The sequence below is a fragment of the Pseudorca crassidens genome, chromosome 16 (genome assembly GCF_039906515.1).
Source record: "Pseudorca crassidens isolate mPseCra1 chromosome 16, mPseCra1.hap1, whole genome shotgun sequence".
Classification (NCBI taxonomy): Eukaryota; Metazoa; Chordata; class Mammalia; order Artiodactyla; family Delphinidae; genus Pseudorca; species Pseudorca crassidens.
In genome coordinates, this window is record NC_090311.1 from 63,623,185 (window position 1) to 63,645,959 (window position 22,775).

Consider the following 22,775-nt stretch of genomic DNA (forward strand, 5'->3'; position numbering starts at 1 on the left):
CACAAGAATCATAAAACATCTTCAACAACAGGAAGAGTTTTTTGTTTTTAAAGCTGGAAAAATAGCCTGCCTGTCCCTTTTGTATGGTCTTCAGTGAAAATTACAGAACCAGTTCTCCGACTGTTCTAAGGACCGAAAATCATCACAGCATCACATGACTGAACTTGCAGTTTGCCTTTCTGTTGAGCAGGCTTATTTTCTTGGTCAAAACGTTACTACAGCCCTACACCAAATAGAAAACATGCTTAGCTACCAAAAGAAAATAAACCCTAACTGTATTTTGAAGTATCTTACTTCTACAGCCTTAATCCCCAAACAATCTCTGCAGAAAATCCAACCCTTGGAGATTTAATCATTCAATTCCTATACACAGTTTTGCCATCACTGGTTGTGTTTTAACAACCGTTTCCCCAAAATAAAACTCCTACTTAAATTCTAACCCAATCAATATTTACCAAACTACACAAAACCACTGCTAAACCATCCCACCCCCGCCCACAGGTTCCAAAAGCCTAGTTCCACAGTTCACTGGATCCAGACGACCTATTTGAAATAAGTCCATTTCACATTCCTATCTGGTAAGTCACCCGCTTTTCTGCTTACAAAACAATTACCCACAAAGTCTTTCGATACGTTTAAGAGAAGCGTGGAAAAAAAGAACCCTTTGGAAAATGAGTACGTACTCTTTTCGAAGTTCCAAATCTGGACTATAAGGGCCGGCTAAGCGTCCTTTATTCCGCCCCGGAGACTTTTCGTTTATCTAGCTGCCCTAGAGACCAAAGAGCTAGGGAGAGTACGCCCCTTCCCCCCCTCCCCGCCCGGCAGCCAAGCCTGGCTTAAAAACCTTCGCCACCGGGCGGCGGAATTACAAAGGAGGCCGTCTGGCTCCTTTGTCCTGGATTTGGGAGTTGAGCGCCTTCGTCGCCATTGGCTTTCCTCCCCCAGCTCCAGCCTCTCTCATCTTGGGAATCTGCGTCAGAAGTCACTCGCAGTCCCGCCGGCCCAGGTAGCCCAGCCGAGACTGCGGAGGAAGGGAGGCCGCGGTGGGAGGCCAGGCCCATCTGGCGCCATTTCCATCGGGAGCGCGCCCGACGGCCCAGATCCTCCCGCCACCCAAGTGCCCAGCCTTTCCCTGCTCGCTTCCTTCCCCACCCTCATCCCTTCCACGGACCTTTAACCACCCCACGGACTTATAAATCAGTTTTCGGAAGCTGATGGGCAAAAAACAGAAAGAGATGAGAAGGGCGGGAAGCTGAGCTGGCCGCGCCGCCGTACCCAAAATGGCGGAGGCCAAACCAGCAGGGAAAGGAGAAGTGCTGGATGACCCCCACTTCGGGGCTCGGTTTCGTTCACTGAATTCCACCTGAGTAAATCCTCCCCCCGGCAGGCCGCCCTCCTTGAAGTGGGAGATCGCCTGGGAGGCGCAGCCTGGCCGCCTCCGAGCGGCGACCTCCACACTTCCCCCCCGCAGCCCCACCCCCTCCCAGTCGCTCTTTCGTCCTTCTCCCGACTCCGCTCTCGAAACCACCAGCCCAACCTACCCCCTTTTACTTCAGATACCCTGTCGGGCGACAGTAGCACCGACTCCGGTGCTCAGGGGGTCCGGTCGTGAGCAGGGAGAAGTCGCCCGCCTCGTGCAGCGCTCCCACAACGGTTCTTCCAACCGTCTCCGGCGGCGGCAACCGCTAAGGGAGCTGCGCAGCAGAGCGACTGGCTTGGGGGGATGGGAGAGAGCGAGCGAGGAGGAGGGGGTGGAGCGAGAGCGAGGAAGACCGGCAGGCCCCACTCACGCGAGACAAGAGAGTCAGCCCAGCCTTGGAGCGGACGGCAGGAAGTGCGCTTGCGCGTTGGTGAGAAGCCCGGTTGTTGTGGGGAGAGGTGGAGAGGAGCCCGGAGGTAGTCCAGTTAAAGAAAGAGGTTGCGAACTCCACCTTTTTGCTTCCCATAAAACTATCAGATCCTCAGAGGTCACCTTTCTGCTCTCTCGGGGAGGATGTGAAGAGGCAATAGTGGTCCTGTGTTGCAGGAACCGTGGCGTCGGGGTGTGGAAAAGTTCTCTGCTGCTCTGCCGCACCAAGAACAAGTTCGGTAAAGGCCCCGCCCCTACCTCAGCGTCACCTGCGTGGAAAGGGAGCCACGTGGTTCGGCTGCCAAACGCGGGGAGGGCATTTCTTGTCCACCATGTTTGCATTATGCGGTAACAATAGTAGGGCTTCTCAGCTGGGAAGATACAAGAGTGTCCGCCAGGCCCTGATTTAGGTTCTTGGGCTGGGGCTCCTTCCCCCAGCTTTGACACTGCCGGCCCAGCCGCCCCATCGTTGGGGGCGAGGGGGAGGATGTTCATGATTGACGTTTCCCTGCAGATCACTCCTCGCTTCCTCTTCTCGCTTTCGCATTCTCTCTCACCTGTAATGTCTCCCATTTTGTAATCTCAGTGACCCATCAGCCGCTTGAGGCACCCGATTTCGGGTTTTCTGAATAGTGCTTTGCATTCTTGAAAATTGCACGAACAAGTGACGCCTAAAAAATAATTTTTGGTTGTGCAGACTCGCATACCACCGAGGTTCCTAGTGACAGCTTTTAGGGAAAAACAAAAACAAAACCCAAAAAACAAGAAAGCCTAATTTCTGTAAGAGTAGAGGGCAGTCCTGGTACCGAGATCAATGCAAGTTAAAGTGCAAGCGAAGGAACGTATGTCAAATGCGAGGGAGAGAAGGAAATGAGTTCGAGTACAGGAATGTTCCCGAAGGTTGCAAATGTGGACGAACCTAAGTTGTACACCTTCAGTATCCAAAGACTTTGTACTTTGTACTACAGGCACTAGGAAGCCCGTCGAGAGTGGGATGAGGGGGCGCAAGGGGTATTAGCAGTGGAGAAGCTTGAATAATTTTTCCTTCATGAGGTTTGCAGTGTGTAGGGTGGAGACAGGAGGCCAGTTACCGTCATATAATGGAAACTTCCATTTCGTGGCTTTAATTCATTCTCAAACCTGCGTAAGACAAGTGTGCGACAGTAAGAATTGTCTGGGTCATAATGCCCTACTGTCTTTCTTGAGACCACTCCCTCAAAATAACCCTTAGAGAAAGGGAGAAGGGGCAATGTCATCATTTACAAGAGATAGAAAAACGAAACTGGATAATGTAATAAGGATAGCTCACAATTATTGAGAGCTTGCTTGAGCTAGATGCTGTGCTCAATTCACTGACTCTTTATAACCCTGAAAAATAATTATTTTTATCCCCATTTTACAGATGGTATGCCTGAGTTCTAGAGAAATGTAAAAAGTTGCCCAAGGTCATACACCTAGTGGCAGAAGCTAGGAATTAAACCCAAGTGGTTTTTACTCCAGGGGCTTAGGGTCTTAAAGCACTATGTACCTACCTGGAGATGTAAATAACCTTTGAGGGAACAAACATCATTTTAGGCAAATTGAAGTTACTTCTTTTTTTTAAGAAGTGGACCTTTTTTTTTTTTCTTCCCCCGTTACGTGGCCACTCTTGTGGCCTCTCCCGTTGCAGAGCACAGGCTCCGGACGCACAGGCTCAGCGGCCATGGCTCACGGGCCTAGCCGTTCCGCGGCATGTGGGATCTTCCTGGGCCGGGGCACGAACCCGTGTTCCCTGCATCGTCAGGCGGACTCTCAACCACTGCGCCACCAGGGAAGCCCGATGTGGACCATTTTTAAAGTATTGAATTTGTTACAATATTGCTTCTGTTTTATGTTTTGGTTTTTTGGCCCCAGGTCATGTGGGATCTTAGCTCCCTGACCAGGGATCGAACCCGCACCCCCTGTATTGGAAGGCGAAGTCTTAACCACTGGACTGCCAGGGAAGTCCCCAAATTGAAGTTATTTCTAACTAACACTGCAGTTAGCATCTCTGGAGACCTGCAGTTAACGGTTTATTGGCTGGAGACTTTTGAACAGGACTGAAACTTGGTATCTTGATGTCTGACACTGTGAGGGTGTCGGGGGAGCTTTCTTTTCTCTCTCTAATGATTGCTTTATTAGTAAGACTCCAAGCTCCCGCTTCAGGTGGAGTTCTTCCCTGGATTCAAATTACATCACTACTTTATTCTTTCTGTCTTTCAATCTGATTTGGTAGATGGAATTCTGTAATCCCTTTTACCCCTTGCGTGAATTCAAACAATCTGTTTACTGCCTGAATGAGTTTGCCATTCTCTCCACATATTTTTATTGTTACGGGCCATAATCCTAAAATCATTCTTAAGACTTTTCAGCACCAAACTGCAATGCTTTCTTTGATTTTTTGGCCACATTTCGTTGTATTGGGCATTCTGCTGTTTGCCAGTGTGAATGCTTGGGAAGGACTTGAAATTAGCACATGCATGCCTTTGACTTTTTTATTATTACAGCAAGTAGGAAGTTTTGAGTTTAAAAAAAAGTATGTTATATAGGGGTAAACTTAATTTTTATTTGGCTTCCTATTTTATTACTTTTCTCAAAAAAAAAAAAGTCTATCAACTGTTCTCATTTGCAAGTTGAGTCCTGTAAGGCTTGGTGAGATTGGCTCACCATTGCTCCAGTGGTCCGTACTGAATTGTTTCCAGATTGGTCTCTGTGGAATTGTTTCCATAGAGATGGTTAGAACTAAGGACTCCCAGCTGCTTTTTTTTTTTCTCTCTCTTTGTCTTCCTTTTCGTCATTTCAGTGCTTTCCTATTAGTACAGAGATCAGAGGGACCCTGCAGAGGGTCTTGTTAGAGGCCAAAATGAGAGAAGAGATGAAAAAGGAGAAGGAAATAGAAGTACCCACACGGCCCAGAGGAAAACAAGACAGCTAACACGTGATCCTGATTATACCACCAGGATGAAGGAAACAGGAAAATTCCATGCAGAGCCTGAAAAAGAAAGAAAGAGAAATTGAAAGAGACTGTACTCTTTTGGGGGAGGGAAGGCATATTAACTAAAAATTGGCTAAGATAGTTGTTCACATACCCCCACTGGCATTCTGAAATAATGTAAAAACTGGATTACAATATTTTTATCTACAGGAAAATCAAATAAGCTAAAAACGTAACAAACCCACAAATAAGTTTCTAGGAGTGTGTCTAATTAAGGTGGTTAATGCCTTTTGAACACTAAATCTGTCTTACTAAGGTTTTGTGAAATGCTTGTTCTTTGATTTATATCATATATATCTACTCTCTTTAGAAAGCAGTAGTCTTCTCCATCATAATTCAAAATTATTTCTCAAGACAAGACTTAATTACAGTTTACATTCTTGATACTTGTTTGTATCTTCAAGTCACCCTAGTGTTCATTCTGGGATTAGGGAAGCCAAAAGGTCTCATCCAATTGGAATAATTACTAAGTAAACAAATTGCAACTTAAAAGGAAAAAAGCACCCAGCACACTTTCTCTAATTTTTGAAAATAATTAAAAGTGTTGAACATTATTTCTGTCCCAGTGGATTGCTGTGAAGAACAGGGAAAGCAGCTACAAAAGATAGCTACTTAAGGAATTTAAGTCAAACTATTGTACTGCTTTTCATATTTTATAAGCACATTGATAACTTAGAAAACACTGTACCGTTAAGAGTAACACACCATTCCCCTCTTCCCCCACACATGATTTTAAGCTTCTGAGTGGTAGATAAAAATATGTTTCTTCATATATGTACCTATGCCTCTTAGTGTATAAATAACTATGGTTATATTGGGGGTGGAGGCACTTATTTAAGTAACTAATTTTCACCACAGTCTAGCAAAGAAGGCCCAGCAGAGATGATGAGCTCTTAAATTAGAACAATGGTACTGGGATAGATATAAGAGGATGTCTTTGAGATATTTAGGAGCCATTATCAGCAGGATTTAGTGATTGATTAGAGAAGCTGTGGATGGATAGTAAAAAGTCAAGGATGAGTTATTTTTGGTTTAGGGTTTGATGGTGGGTAGTAACTGACATAGGGAATATAGGACTTGAGTATACTGATTTTGAGGTGCCATATACAATCCAAGTGGATGTGTCTAGTAGGAAATTAATATGTGCTAGGATATATAGCTGGCGATCACCAACGTATATTTTGCTTTTACATTCTGATAGTTTAGGGAGATAGGCTCAGGCTAGGTAAATTTGGTCTAGAATCTCTTGTAAAAACTGGAATGAGAACAGATTAACTTACAATGAGGAATAATGAGAAATATAATTCAAACAGATTGACTGCATCTTGTCCCTATGTTTTGCAGTGGCTGCTTCTGAATATTATATATAAAAAAATTATACTTTACAAGTAAGTACTAGGGTTGTAATATACAGCATGATGACTATAATTAACACTACTATATGATGTATGAAAGTTGTTAAGAGAGTAAATCCTAAAAGTTCTCATTACAAGGAAACATTTTTCTTATTTTGCTTTCTCTTTTTATTGTGTTTATAAGAGGTGATGGATGCTAACTAAACTTCAGTAATCATCTCAGAATATATGTAAGTCAAACTATTATGCTATATACCTTAAACTTACACAGTAATGTGTAACAATTGTATCTCAGTAAAACTGGGGAAAAAAAGAAATCATACTGTATTACTTAGTATTGCTGTTAACAAATTACTCTAAAACTTAGCAGCTTAAAACAACAGACTTTTATTATTTCATTGTTTCTGTGGGTCTGAAACCTGAAGGCAGCTTAGATGGGTGCCTCTGGCTCAGGGTCTCTTATAAAGCTGCAATCAAAAGTGTCAACAGGGGGCTTCCCTGGTGGCGCAGTGGTTAAGAATCTGCCTGCCAATGCAGGGGATATGGGTTTGAGCCCTGGTCTGGGAAGATCCCACATGCTACAGAACAACTAAGCCCGTGAGCCACAACTACTGAGCCCGTGTGCCACAACTACTGAAGCCTGCGTGCCTAGAGCCCATGCTCTGCAACAAGAGAAGCCACCGCAATGAGAAGCCCATGCACTGCAACGAAGAGTAGCCCCCGCTTGCCACAACTAGAGAAAGCCCATGTGCAGCAATGAAGACCCAACGTGGCCAAAGATAATAAATAAATAAATAAATAAAATTAAAAAAAAAAAAGTGTCAGCTGGGCCTGCAGTTACTCAAGGCTCAACTGATGGAAGATCTGCTTCCAAGCGCCCTTACATGGTTATTGGCAGGCCTCAGTTTTGTTTTGTTTTTTTTAATTATTTAAAAATTTTAGAATAGTTGTAGGTTTACAAAAAAGTTGCCAAGATAGTACGAAGAGTTCCTGTATACCTCTCACTCAGTTTCCTTTGTTGTTAACATCTTACATTCTATGGTATGTTTGTCACAAGTAATGAACCAGCATTGGTCCATTGCTATTAACTAAACGCTGCACTTCATTTGGGGTTCACTTGTTTTTCTGTAACATCCTTTTTGTGTTCCAGTATCTGATCTGGGATGCTAAATTACATTAGTCAACATTTTCCTTAGCATCCTCTAGTCAAGTACTTTGTAGAATATCCTTCAGTTGGAATTTCTCTGATGTCTTTGGCATAATTAGACAAGAGTAATGTGTTCTTGGGAAGAAGACTACAGAAGTAAAGTGCCATTCCCATCACACCATATCAAAAGTATATGCTGTCAACATGACTTATCACTGATGGTGTTACCTTTAATCACCTGGGTGAGGTAGTGTTTGCCAGATTTCTCCACTGTGAAGTTGCTTTTTATCCTCTTCCTATGGTCTACTCTTTTGGAAACAAGTCACTGAGTGCACCCATACTCAAGGGGTATTTAAACTCCATCTCCTGGAAGCCACCGCAAGGAGAAGTCCGCACACGTTGACGAAGAGTAGCCCCCACTCTCTGCAACTAGAGAAAGCCCGCGCGCAGCAGCGAAGACCCAACGCAACCAAAAATATAAATAAATAAATAAATTTATATAAATAAATAAACTCCATCTCCTGGAAGAGAGAGTAGCTAGATAAATTATTTGATATTATTCTGTAAGGTTTTTCTTTCTTTCATTCTTTCATCTTTTATATATGTCAGTACAGACTCGTGGATATTCATTTTTGTACGTTGGGTTATAATCTACTACTACATTACTAATTTTGTTGCTCAAATTGTTCTTGCTTAGGCCACTGGGAGCACTTTCAGGTTGGCTTCTATATCCCTTTGACATGCCCCTATCCTTTTTATTTTTTGAGACTGCCTTACTTTCTGGTACTAGAAGATGCTGCAGGCTCATCTGGTATTTTCTTTACCCTGGCCCTAGAATCGGCCATTTCTCCGGGGAGCTTCACTTTTATTATTGGGGAATGGTGTTTAGTTTCCACATTTCCCAAATTTCCTTTTTGTTTTGTTATTAAAATGTAATTTTATTCTATTGTGGTTGAAGGACACACTTTGTATGATTCCAGGCCTTTAAATTTATTGAGACTTGTTTTATGGGCTACCTAACATATGGTCTATTCTGAAGAATGCTTCATGTGCACTTGAGAAGGATGTGCTGTTTACTGCTATTGTGGGGTGTACTAGAGATGTCTGATAGGTCTAGTTGGTTTACAGTGTTGTTAAATCTTGTTGATCTTCTGTCTAGTTGTTCTATCCATTATTGAAACTAGGCATTGAAGTCTCCAACTATTATTGTTGATTTGTCTATTTCTTCTATTCTGTCAGTTTTTGCTTCATGTGTTTTGGGGTTCTGTTGTTAGGTGCATATTTATAACTGTCATATGTTCCAGATAGATTGATACTTTTATCATTATAAAATGTCATTCTTGGGCTTCGCTGGTGGCGCAGTGGTTGAGAGTCCGCCGGCCGAAGCAGGGGACACGGGTTCGTGCCCTGGTCTGGGAAGATCCCACATGCTGCGGAGCGGCTAGGCCCATGAGCCATGGCCGCTGAGCCTGCGCGTCCGGAGCCTGTGCTCCGCAACGGGAGAGGCCACAACAGTGAGAGGCCTGCGTACCGCAAAAAAAAAAAAAAAAAAAAAAAAAGTCATTCTTTGTCTGTAGTAACAAATATTGTCTTAAAGTCTATTTTGTTTGTTATTAGTATAGTCACTCCAGCTCTCTTTTGGTTATACTTTGCATGGCATATCTTTTCCCCATTTTTTTGCTTTCAATCTATTTGTGTCTTTGAATTTAAAGTTTGTCTCTTATAGAAAGCATATAGTTAGATCATGTCTTTTAAAAAAAATCCCTTTGATGTGAATTTAGCCATTTACATTTAATGTAATTAAGGTGGGGTTTAAGTCTGCCATTTTGCTATTTGTTTTCTATATGTCATGTCTTTATTGTTTCTCTATTCCTCCATTACTGCTTGCTTTTGTATTAACTAGATATTATATATATGAATATGAATATCTATAAAGAACATATGTATATGGCTATTATGAAAAAGAATACAAATAACAAATGTTGGCAAGGATGTGGAGAAAAGGGAACCCTCATACACTGTTGGTGGGAATGTAAATTGGTGCAGCCACTGTGGGAAACAGTATGGAGGTTTCTCAAAAAACTAGAAATAGAACTACCATATGACTCAGCAATTCAACTTCTGGGTATGTATCTGAAAAAAACCAAAAATACTAATTTGAAAAGATACATGCACCTCAGTGTTCATAGAAGCATTATTTACAATTGGCAAAATATGGAAGCAACCTAAGTGTCCATCAACAGATGAATGGATAAAGAAGATGTGGTATATTTATACAATGGAATACTACTCAGTCATAAAAAAGAATGAAGTTTTGCCATTTGCAACTATGTGGGTGGACTTGGAGGGTATTATGCTAAGTGAAATAAGTCAGACAAAGACAAATACTGTATGTTATCGTTTATATGTGGAATCTAAAAAATACAACAAACTAGTGAATATAACAAAAAAGAAACGGACTCACAAATATAGAGAACAAACTAGTGGTTACCAGTGGGGAGAGGAAGCGGGGGACAATAATTTGGTTGATAAATGGTAAGTCATGACAATAAGATGAGAACTGTAAACTTTAACAGAAAAGTGAAAAATTTCCATCCAAAACAGTGGGTATTCAAACATAAATGTAGTTGAGGAAATCAGAACGAGTCTAAAAATATTTGAACAAAGGAAGTGTTTCAGAGCTTCTATTAAGTATAGGAAATATGGGTAAAAGTAAACACAAAGTAGTTGAATGCCATATATATGTGTATGTGTGTGTGTGTGTATGTGTGTGCGTGTGTGTGTGTGTGTGTGTGTGTATATATATATATATGGTCTTAGTAGCTAAATGAAACTAATTTAAAAATAGACTTTCTTCCAAATTTTTATTTAAAAACTTATTTTACTTATAATTTGTAATTCTTTTTTATACTCATTTTCTTTTCACCAGCAAGTAGACTGTGTTCAAGTACACTTTGAATGCCAGTCAGTGCTCTATTAGTAAGTATTTACATTTTCAAAGAACTAAACTGGCATTTATTAATGAGTATCCTTGTTTTGAGGCAGTAGTCATAAGCAAAAGCTAAGTGGATTCTTTTATGCTAACAACTACAGAATAACAGAAATCAACTTTCTGTTGTCTGTAGCCACAGGAGACTGTAAACAAGCTAAGACAGTTAGTTACAGAGGGACAAATAAGCCTCAGTGTTCCCAGGCATACCCATGGGCAGGTTTAATGACTAAGCTATTTGAACAAGGGAGGTTTATGATTTCCCTACATTTCCATGGTAAATGGAACCAAGATTAGAATTCAGGAAGGTGTCTACTGTGTTCTCAAAAACAAACCCAGTGGAACTCCGGGGAAGGTAGTGGGACAGGGAATTGTCAAATGGGATTTTAGTTTTTTCCGTACTATTTTATTGTTTATAAAAGGATTATATTCATATACTAATTTGATTATTAAAAACTAAAGAGTTATAAAAGATAAATATGAGTAGTTGAGAAGTCATATGAATTTATAAATTTATTTTATGTATTTATTTTTGGCTGCGTTGGGTCTTCGTTGCTGCGTGCGGGGTTTCTCTAGTGGCGGCGAGTGGGGGCTACTCTTCGTTGCGGTGCGCAGGCTTCTCATTGCGGTGGCTTCTCTGTTGTGGAGCACAGGCTCTAGGCACGCGCGCTTCAGTGGTTGTGGCTCACGGGCTCTAGAGCCCGGGCTCTAGAGCGCAGGCTCAGTAATTCTGGTGCATGGGATGCTCCACAGCATGTGGGATCTTCCCTGGCCCGGGATCGACACCGTGTCCCCAGCATTGGCAAGCAGATTCTTAACCACTGCGCCACCAGGGAAGTCCTGAAATCATATGAATTTAGATTTATGAGCTTGTACCCTCTGGGGGAATTTATTTCTTTTTAAACAGCATATTTGCTTGGCATTATTGAGGGACATGTAAAGCCACTCTAGGTGTCCAAACGGAATGTCAGTGAAACTAGAGAAGGATAATTTAAATTATTTGGATCATTTGAAAAACACTGTGCTGGATAGTTGCTCAGAGCCCTGCCTGATAGCTGCACCTGAGGACCAGCCATTTGACTGGATGCCAAAATTTGTGCAAGCCCATTTACTGGGTAAATAAAAGCAAGTTGCTTAAACTTTACCTGCCTCAAATTTTCTCTCAGCAATTCAGGGGGATGTTAATCCTGCCTTTTCCTTATAGGAATGAAACCAAAACTAATTTTAAGGAGAGAGAGAGAGAAAAAAAAAAAGACATCTTCAAAAGTAAATTCTAGATTAGATCCTCAGGGTAGAGGTGTATGGCTCATTCATGAGATTCTCTTCTCTCCCTGGTGCCTAGTATTGGAGTCTGCCTGCCACACAGTAGCTGTTGAACTGAACTTTGGATTTCTGAACCCACAAAGATAAAGAAGAAATCATGAACATTGGCTCCAGCAGATCTTTACAGCCTTAACTCCACCCTCTCCTATCCTCTTGCCACATCTATTTCCATATTGAATTGTTTACCCTGGGATTAATCCATGCACTCTGCCCAAGATGCCTGTTCCCCCCTTATGGAACTGCTGGACATTTTTTTGTATATGTTTTTGGACCCATTCAAATGTCACCTCATCTCTGGAGCTCCCTCTGACTGCCTCCTGGGCAGAGTTATTGCTCTCTCCTTGTGTTCATAAGCATTGTATCTTTATCTTTTTATTTTATATTTTATAATTTTTACATTGGTCTCCTCACTGACTGAGAATACCTTGACAGAGAGTTAGTGACTTGTTCATCATTTTATCCCCCAAATCTAGCATGTGCCTGGTGTTTAGGAAATACACAGTAATTTTTGAAAATTAAATTGTTAATGTGAACCCTATGTTAAGCATAACTGGTTACCATAGAGCACAAACAGGAATATTAATCAAATTAAATGAATAAAAATACTTTTTCTCCCCTTTGAGAATAAAAATTAAATTTATAAAATACATTTTAGAAAGATAGTTTTAATACATTTATGGTGTTAGAAACTTCATGCTCTTTTTGTAGTGAGTCTCTAAGTACGGCATCAGCATCACTTGGGAACTTGTTAGAAATGTAAATTCTTGACTTATGAAATAAAAAATTCTGGGCATGGAGTCCAGCAATTTGTGTTTTAATACAACTTATGAAATAAAAAATTCTGGGCATGGAGTCCAGCAATTTGTGTTTTAATACATCCCCACAGGTGATTCTGATGAATGCTAAAATCTGAAAAGCACTGTTCTAGAACAAATAAAAATGCTTAAGAAACTTTCACACTTGACCAAGAGCTCTTTTTACTTAATCAGAAATCTTGTTTAGTTTTCATACATAGTACAATTATTTAGTGTTTCTTGTACCAGGGTCCTTTGTATTCTTGAGTGTCTGCAAATTCTAAGAGAATTTTTAAACTCTTGAGTTTTCATTTCAAAGATGGTCTAAAGTATTTTAACACTTAAGACAAAATTTCTCTTATGCAGTGGTAGTTTACAATTTCATGGAACTAAGATTTTAGTTCCTTAAGTAAGAGTTCCTCAAATTCTGGTCCTGGGATATATTCTAAGGCACGGTGGTTAACAACATGGACTCTTCAATTAGACTATTTGGGTTCAAATTTAGGCATTGCCTAAATATGTGACCTTGGGCAAGATACTTAAAATTTCTGAGCCTCTGTTTATTCACCTGTAAAATGGAAATGGAGATTATAATAAGGATCTATCTCATGAGATGCTCTGAGGATTAAATGCTCTTAGAACCATGTCTAGCACATAATAAGTGCTCAGTAAGTATTTATTATTATTGTTCTTGGAAATTTGTGCAGCAGTTAGGATTTTGCTGGGCTGCAAGTAACAGAATACTGGATTGTGTTCATTTCCTGTTGCTGCTATAACAAATTATCACAAATTTAGTGAGTAACAATAACACAAATTTATTATTTTATAGTTCTGAAGGTCACAAATCCAAAATAGGTCTCACTGGGATAAAATCAATCTTGATCTGGGACTTCCCAGCCTCAAGATTGTGAGAAAAGAAATTCTGTTGTTTAAGCCACACAGTCTATGGTTTGTTATGGCATCCTCAACTGACTAATCCAGATTTGTTCCTTCTAGAGGTTCTAGGGGAGAATTTGTTTCCTTGCCTTGTTCAATTTTGTTTGTTTGTTTTGGCCATGCTCCATGGCATGGGGTCGAGGAACTTCCCTGACCAGGGATCAAACCCATGCCCTCTACATTGGGAGCACGGATTCTTAACCACTGGACCACCAGGGAAGTCCCACCTTATTCAATTTCTAGAGGCTATCTATATTTCTTGGCTTGTGTCTCCTTCCTCTGTCTTTAACCCAGCAGCACAGCATGTTCAAATCACTGCCTTGAACTTTTCTGCCTCCCTCTTCCACTTTTAATGACCCCTGTGACATTTAGTCCACTGGGATAATCCAAAATAATCTTATTTTAAGGTCAGTTGGAACTTCCCTGGTGGTGCAGTGGTTAAGAATCCACCTGCCAATGCAGGGGACACGGGTTTGATCCCTGGTCTGGGAAGATCCCACATGCTGCGGGGCAACTAAGCCCATGTGCCACAACTACTGAGCCTGTGCTCTAGATCCCACAAGCCACAACTACTGAGGCCGGGTGCCACAACTACCGAACCCGCTTGCTGCAACCACTGAAGCCTGTGCACCTAGAGCCCATGCTCTGCAACAAGAGAAGCCACCACAATGAGAAGCCCGCGCACCGCAACGAAGAGTAGCCCCCACTCACCACAACTAGAGAAAACCCGCGCGTAACAAGGAAGACCCAATGCAGCCAAAGATAAAAATAAAATTTTTAAAAAAAGTCCTGCCTTCAAATGTTGAAAAAAAAAATCAGTTGATTAGCAACCTTAATCCCATATGCAACCTTAATTCCCTGCTGCCATGCAACATAGCACATTAACAAGTTCTTGGAATTAGAATGTGGACACCTTTGGCTACTTCGGCCATTATTTTGGCTACTCCATGGATTGACAATAGTTTGAACCTTAAGGATATTTGCTGTTTACTTAAGAAGTCTGGAAGTAGGAGGATCTAACATTGATTTAGCAGGTTAACTACATTGTGAAGAACCTATACTATTTCTTCCTTACCTAGTTTGTTAGCTTTTTCTCTTCATATTTGTCACCTCATGGTCAAAAGATGATCGTTGCATTTCCAGGCATCAGCAACATATTCAAGACAGGAAAAAGAGGAGGGGGAAAAAGAGGCTGTCCATTTTCCTTTCCCATCTGCCCCTTTTATCAGAAAGCCAAAGATTGTCCCTAGAATCTCTCCAGCAATCTTGCTCTAAATGGGTCCTATGGCCATCTCTAGCTGCAAGAGGATCTGGAAGAGGGAGCATCTGGCACAGGAGAATGAAATCATACAGATTGGCTTAGACCATTTATGATACATTGATGGGGCCGGGCGCATTGCCTCCCCAAACAAAATCAGAGTTCTTTTAGAAAAAGAGAAGTGCAAGTGTGTGTGTGGGAGGGGTGGGGTGGAGAGGAGTTGTTGTCAAACAGGCAAATGACATTGGATATTAGAGTCTTGGAGGATTTTTCCCTTTAAAGAAATGTTCTCACTTGAGAAGCAATGCAGTATTTCTAGAAGCCTGATAAAGTACTTAGTTGTAGAATTTTATTTTTCTGTACCAAATTAGAGCAAGAAAACAAGACTATCTAAAGAAACATTTTAAAAACATAAACATGTAATTTATGATCTCTGTAGAAAAGTTATACAGTCTTTTCAAGATAGATTTTCTCATCCAATTGAACACATAGCTGATGGCTGAGACCAACGGGGCTGTAGTTCAATGAGGCTAAAAACTTGCTCCTTTTGGCATACCTATGATTTCTGTAACAATGTCAATTCTATTTATGAAAACTATGCTTCATTGTCAGAACTTTAATTTGTTTCTGGTCTCTATTCAATTTTTCTAAAATAATAAAGGCAATCTGTAATAAAATTTCCAAATAATTACATCAACAAACTGCAGTGTACTGTCAGTAATGGTGATGCTACTGAAACTGAAATGTTGGCTGGCAGATGATACCATGTTGAGAAGCCCTAAGTATTTGCCAGTCAATGTATGAAAGTTCAGTTGTGATGCATGCTCAGTATATTATTTACTTAATTCAATAAACATTTATTGTGTCAGGCACTGTTCTAGAAACTGAGATTTTAGTAGCAAAGAAAAACAAGAAGAGGTTCTGACTTTATGCTCTTTGCAGTCTGGTTAGAATAATCCAAGAAACACAAATGAAAGTTCAAGGTATTTTAAAATCTATCAGATCACCAATGGTGGGGCATTCTCATATGCTAAGTTGATACACTCTCTGAAGATAAATTTTAAAAAATTATTCGTTTATTTATTTTTGGCTGCGTTGGGTCTTCATTGCTGTGCGCAGGCTTTCTCTGGTTGCTGCGAGCCGGGGCTACTCTTCGTTGCGGTGCGTGGGCTTCTCATTGCGGTGGCTTTTCTTGTTGCAGAGCACGGGCTCTAGGCACGTGGGCTTCAGTAGTTGTGGCACATGGGCTCAGTAGTTGTGGCTCGCGGGCTCTAGAGCGCAGGCTCAATAGTTGTGGCGCACAGGCTAAGTTGCTCCGTGGCATGTGGGATCTTCCCGGACCAGGGCTTGAACCCGTGTCCCCTGCATTGGTAGGCGGATTCTTAACCACTGCACCACGAGGGAAGCCCTGAAGATAAATTTAACTGTATGTGTAAGTTAAGATGTCTGTACACTTTGACCCAGGGATTTGGTTTTTGGGAATCTATTATAATTAAAGAATCAGAAATGCAGACCAAGATTTACAGTCAAAAAATTTGATCACTACATTATCTTTACAAGTGAAAAATTAGAAATAAATACTCACCAAAGGGGAAATAGTTAAATAATTTATAGCATATGCATGAACCTATTGTAAATCTATTAAAATGATGTTTTTGAAGCATTTATACTCATGCTATACTGTTAAAAGGGTAAAAATTATGATTAAAAACTGTATATCTAAAATATTAATAATGTTATTGCTTGGAGGTCAGAAGGTGCAACCTTACTGAAGTTATTGAAGGGGGTCAAAAGGTACAAACTTACAGTTGTAAAATAAATAAGTCCCGGGAATGTCATGTACAGCATGGTGACTATAGTTAGCAATAATGTATTGCATATTTGAAAGCTGCTAAGAGAGTAGATCTTCAAAATTTCATCACACACAAAAAAACCCTTTTTTTGTAACTTTGTATGGTGATGGATTAACTAGGTAGTTAATGATTGTGGTAGATCATTTCCCAATATATAAAAATATCGGATCAGTATGTTGTACACCTGAAAGTAATACATCAGTTATACCTAAAAAAAAAAGGCAGAAAAACGTAGGCATTTGGCAAGAAAGTTAAGCAAAACACTTGTATAATAAATTACACACAAAGAAAAGAAAAAGAAACCTGTAGGCCTGGGAGCTGCCAGTGGGCTGGTGCCAGGTGTGGCCGCCAGCAAGGCGTCCCACTGTTATTTATCTTAATGTTGAGAACAAGAAATACATGTTAGGATAGGTTAATTTCTTTTAGATTTAAACAAAGCACCTTCTAATTTGCTGAATATTTTAAAAGTTCTATAACTTTGGGAGGGAAGAATCCCTCCATGCCTATGACAAAACCCATGCTTTCTAGTAAAGCAAAGGAAACACTGAGAATGTTTAACAGAATTTCTCTCTGTAGGGCATGAGAATACAGGAGATCCCCTCCCCACCCTGCTTTTCTATATTTTACAGGTTTTCAGTAAAGAGAAAGTGTTATTCTTATAATGAAAAGCTTTATTTTAACAAATCTATATCATGAGTTAAAAAGTCTCCATCTGCAGATTTATAAAATAACACAAAATTAAAGTATGAGGCTCCTTTGATTATGTTAAGTCCAAAAAAAAAAGTTATTGCTGATTTACATGGTTATGAGTCACTTTTTGATTTTCCAAGTTTTTTTTATAATGGGCATTGTAAAAAAATATAAATTTATTTATTTTTGGCTGCGTTGGGTCTTTGTTGCTGCGCGTGGGCTTTCTCCAGCTGCGGCGAGCGGGGGCTACTCTTCTTTGCAGTGCGTGGGTTTCTCTTCATGCAGAGCACAGGCTCCAGGTGCACGGGCTTCAGTAGTTGTGGCTCATGGGCTCCAGAGTGCAGGCTCAGTAGTTGTAGCACACGGGCTTAGTTGCTCCGCGGCATGTGGGATCTTCCTGGACCACGGCTTGAACCTGTGTCCCCTGCATTGGCAGGAGGATTCTCAACCACAGCGCCACTAAGGAAGCGATAATGGGCATACTTTTATAATTAGAAAAAATGCATTATTTTAAAAGGGCAGTAATATTCATTGGGAAACTATAAGCAACATATATGCCCCTTGAAAATTTCATGCACTTCATTAAAAGCATAGCCTAATGTAGTTTTGGCTACTCTAGGAATATGATTATGTTGTTAAGTATGTGTACACTATGAAAAAATATTAATCCAGTAATTTAAAACAAATTCAATTTAGAGGCTTAAAATCAGAGGATCACTTTAAATGTGTGTTAGGTGTGTTAGAATAATTGCTTGACTTTGTACCTGGAAAATGCTAGTAAAACATTAACTTTTTGATTTTTTGCAGCAACAAGCATGAAAGCAGGCTACTAGCAATTTTGAGAGCTTGCAGAAACATTGCAAGGAAAATGAAGTTCCCTATTTTCATAGCAGATGCATTCACAGCAAAAGCATTTCGTGGGAATCCTGCTGCTGTTTGCCTCCTAGAAAATGTAAGTAGTATTTTGTTTTGAAGTGCAGTGCCTCAAATCCTAGATTCCTGTAGAACCAAGTATTTCCTAAAAAAAAAAAAAATCAGACCCACCTATTTGTGTACCTCTCTGGTTTGTTTTCTTTGTCAAATGATATCAGCAATGTTCATGTCTGCAAGTTGATATTGACCAAATCTTATGATGAGACTGCTTACACCTAGATGCAGGTGTAAGAGAAATGAAGATTCATGTAAAGAAGAACTAGAGCCAATTAAAAAAAAAAGTGTGTGGGGATTTCCCTGGTGCTTTGGTAGTTGAGACCCCCCCCGCCCCCCCAAAAAAGAGCTCGAGCTCCTTGTAGCCTCTGTGTTTTCATTTAGTTAGCACCAAATGGGGAGGAGAATGAAATTAGATGAGTTTTATGTGACTGGACATGGCTGATACTACATTTAGCTTAAAAGATTCTAGCTGGATATTTTTAACCTTACCTATAGTTCAGACAATTAGAAATTCTTTTCAGGACCAAAGATGAGACATTTTGCAAGGACTTAAGTAATGTAGTAGATAGAAGGAATTAAGCTCTAACATAGAGAGAACTCAGCTTACTGAAAGTCTCATTTTAAAAATGGCTCTTTGATTGGATAAGTTTTAACAGAATAGTCAAAGTTTCTTTGACCTTAGATGCTTTGTGTTGTTACCTGGGTGTTAGGAAACAAGCCAAGGTACGCTTCTACTCAGAGCAGTTAGTACAAGAGTAGATTTTCTGAAAATTACTTCAGGAACACAGTAAGCAGCTGATGATCTTAAAGGGCAGAAATAGAAAGGCAGAGGTAGAGAACACGGTGGGGAGTGGGGGGAAGGGGAGGGTGGGATGAATTGGGAGATTAAGTGTGACATAAATACACTACCATGAGTAAAATAGATAGCTAGTGGTAACCTGCTGTATAGCACAAGGAGCTCAGCTCTGTGCTCTGTGATGACCTAGATGGGTGGGATGTGGGGTGGGGGAGGGCATATATGTATACCTATACCTGGCTCACTTCACTGTACAGCAGAAACTAACACAACATTGTAAAGCAGTTATACTCCAATAAAAAAATAACACATTAAAAAAAGTCTTATTAAGTTGGGGCCTTTGAGTGCAAACATCAAGCTGGCTGCAGATTAAAATAACCTGAGGTGCTTTAAAAATTCCTATGCCCAGCCAATCACAATAGAATCTCTGGGGGTGGGACCCAAGCAGCACTGTTTTTTAAAGCTCCCCGGGTGATTCTAGTGTAAATCAAGATGGAGAATGGCTGAGGTTTTACTGAGACAGGTGAATATTGTTAATTGAGTCTTTGGTATACTTATTTTCTCCGTCAAATGGAGCAGCAAAATGGTGATCAAGAGTCCTCATCTTACCTTGGGCTTCCCTGGTAGCGCAGTGGTTAAGAATCTGCCTGCCAATGCGGGGACACCGGTTTGAGCCCTGCTCCGGGAAGATCCCACGTGCCATGGAGCAACTAAGCCCCTGCGCCACAGCTACTGAGCCTGCGCTCTGGAGCCCACCTACCACAACTACTGAGCTCACACGCCACAACTACTGAAGCCCCCGCGCCTAGAACCCATGCTCCGCAACGAGAAGACCCCACAAGAAGCCCACACACCGCAAAGAAGAGTAGCCCCCACTCACTGCAACTAGAGAAAGCCCGCCCGTAGCAACGAAGACCCAACGCAGCCAAAAATAAGTAAATAAATAAAACAAAACAAAACAAAGAGTCCTCATCTTACTTTGATGATGCATTCATCATGCAACCTTGCAGTTGGCATTTTCCAACCACAAAGTGCAGAAAGTAATAAAGTTAATAGGCTTTGTCAAGTAACACAAGAGCTTAGGAGTATTAGTGAGAGAATAACAGCCGGATTCTAAAATGTGAACTTTGTTTAGAAACAATATGGCAAACATAGCTTCACGTCAAGGACTTGTGAAATTGACTAAATCTGCTTGTCAAGAGTTTTAATATAGGTGCTTCCCTGGTGGCTCAGTGGTTAAGAATCCGCCTGCCAATGCAGGGGACACAGGTTCGAGCCCTGGTCTGGGAAGATCCCACATGCCGCGGAGCAACTAAGCCCGTGTGCCACAACTACTGAGCCTGCACTCTGGAGCCCATGAGCCACAACTACTGAAGCCCGTGCACCTGGAGCCTGTGCTCTGCAACAAGAGAAGCCACGGCAATGAGAAGCCCGAGCACCGCAACGAAGAACAGCCCCCGCTTGCCGCAACTAGAGAAAGCCCCCAGTTGAAAACCATTGTTTCAGAAGATACCTTCTCTAAAGAGAGGCTTATTCTGGAGTTTTCCTGTTTAAATTATCCATAAAAACAACTTTGTTGTGTGCCCAGTATATTTATTTATCCCGATTCAGCTGGCCTTTACTGGCTGTCTACCATAAGCTGGACACTGTGCTAGGATCACATGTAATATTCATATATGTGTGTTTCTATTCTTTTAAACACTACTAATCATTTCCAGTGACAGCAAGGAGGATCAGCTTCACACTTTTTTTTTTTAAGTTTTTATTGAGTCTGTTACAATATTGCTTCTGTTTTGTTTTGGTTTTTCGGGCCCTGAGGCATGTGGGAATCTTAGCTCCCCAACCAGGGATCGAACCTGCACCCCCTGCTTTGGAAAGTGACCTCTTAACCACTGGACCGCCAGGGAAGTCCCTGGCTTCACACTTTTAAAGACGAATGCTTAGTTTTAGTTCCTAAAGTACTTGCTGTTCTGGTTTTTCTGGTTAAATTTAGGGACAACCAAAAGCCCGTTTTACAGGTTGGTGGGTTATATATTTAAAGAAAAACAGGTGTATAGCAATGCTGTGTTCAATCCATGCTTTAACTCATGTGCAGTGGCCATTTCCAAACTTGCTGCCCTTCCTTAGAGAGAGGATCACTGGCTCGGTGTGACCACACTGGGTCAGAGGCTCCTGGGGTTTCTAGAGGGTTACAACCTCATATCTCATTTTTATGCCCAGAAAAATGATGCAAAGTGAAGAGAAGATTCTTCTAGGACATTGAAGTGTTTTCCTTTGCCAAGTATTTGAGGGAAGAGAGCAACGCAAAGGAAGAGGAAATGTTAATGTGGGAATTGCTGCTTCCCAAGTATCCTCACTGGCTTCTAGAACATAACTCTCAGCTTTGAGGGCAGTGACTTCAGGCAAGTTCAGCCAGATACATACTGTGCTAATTTCTTTTCATATATTATTTCATTTCACCCTCACAACCACTCTATGAATAGGTCTTATTATTATTATCCCCATTTTACAGATGAGAAAATGGAGGCAGAAGAAGGTTAAATGGCTGACTTCAGAATCCCACCCCAGGTCTGCCTGACTGCAGGGCCCATGCTTTTAACCCACTGTACTCAATACTAGACTAAGATATCTTCCTCTTTTATGTGCTCCCACGGCACCCTTTCCCAGTTGATAACATGCATCACTCTTGTTGTAATTCATTCAATGCCTGTCTCTCTCACTACTGTACATTCCATGAGATCTTAATCTATTCTGACTTGTTCCAACACACAAGGCCTAGCACATGGGAGGCACTAAATAGATATCTGTTGAGTGAAAGTGAAAATATTATAATCAGTGATACTATGGCAAAATCTCCTTCTAAGAGTTCTAGTTAGCCAACAGTTATTCATCTTTTGTTCTCATTGGTAGGGAGGGGTGGGCAGGGTATGCAAAGTGAGTATGTTCTTTGGGTTCTGTGATGGAGCTGGAGACACTAAGCATCTATAAGATCCATTAGAAGCAACTGAAGATGGCCTGAAGTTTGAGTGCTGCATTGTATGGGCATAACTTTACAATCGGAAATCCAAGTGCCTCGAAAGGAATCTCCCATTCCTAGATGATTTAGAACTTTCTACATCCAAGTGCTTTAACGTCGCTGGAAGGAAAGCAGAGGGACAAAGGAACAGAGCAGGACTGTCCTGTTTAGGCTGTCATATTTCTAAACTGCCACAAGGTGGGAGTATTTTAAAACTTTACTCTGATTTTCTGATCATTAATCTTTTGTGGGCCATATAGTGATGGAACCTCAGTGTCCCAACGCAGTACATTGGAAGGCAGAAAAACAAACATGGCTCTAATTTTGCTGCTGGAAGCTTGACTCATGTGAAATTGGCAAAAGGAAATGGATATTAAAGCAAGAGAACTAACAGTTATCGGTTTGGTTTGAAACTACTATGTTACGTTTAAAAATAAGCTTGTAGTGTAAAATGGAAACATTATTGGAACCAAAATTCAGTATTTTGAATGAATGTAGTCTCATTCTTTTTTTCCTAAAGCTCTCCAAGTTGAAGCAATATTAATCTTCTCATGATTCACCATTATTTTGATCTTTGGTTCCAGTGTAGAAATTCAGCCACATGTGGTGCACATTGAGGGCTGCTACTATCATACTTTCTACATTGTCTCTGGCCCCTCAGGCAAATAGCAGGTGCATTTTCAGTGTTCTGGGGCAGAAATTGCACTTATAGAAATTCAAATTGTAATTGGTGAAATATACCAAAGCAGAGAAGATTAAAGAGTTGATGGTCTGTGAAGTGTGTGTTTTAGCTGATGTGCAAAAAAGCCCATTTGCAAAGGAATCT

General features: G+C 40.9%; 1 protein-coding gene across 13 annotated transcripts in view; it reads left to right on the forward strand.

Moving 5' to 3' along the window:
* Positions 1–498: 498 nt before the first annotated feature.
* LOC137209285 (phenazine biosynthesis-like domain-containing protein) overlaps positions 499–22,775 on the forward strand; it is a 67,261-nt gene continuing 44,984 nt past the window's right edge. The window contains exons 1-4 of one of the 13 annotated variants that reach the window (XM_067710786.1): positions 688–1,006; positions 2,027–2,088; positions 10,294–10,343; positions 18,015–18,159. In XM_067710786.1, the coding sequence (XP_067566887.1) occupies positions 18,076–18,159 (84 nt within the window). In that variant the 5' untranslated portion in view covers positions 688–1,006; positions 2,027–2,088; positions 10,294–10,343; positions 18,015–18,075. Of the gene's footprint in view, positions 579–687; positions 1,007–1,740; positions 1,918–1,949; positions 2,089–10,293; positions 10,344–18,014; positions 18,160–22,775 lie in introns of those variants that run through there. The other 12 variants (XM_067710787.1, XM_067710784.1, XM_067710785.1 and 9 more) reach the window with 12 other exon arrangements.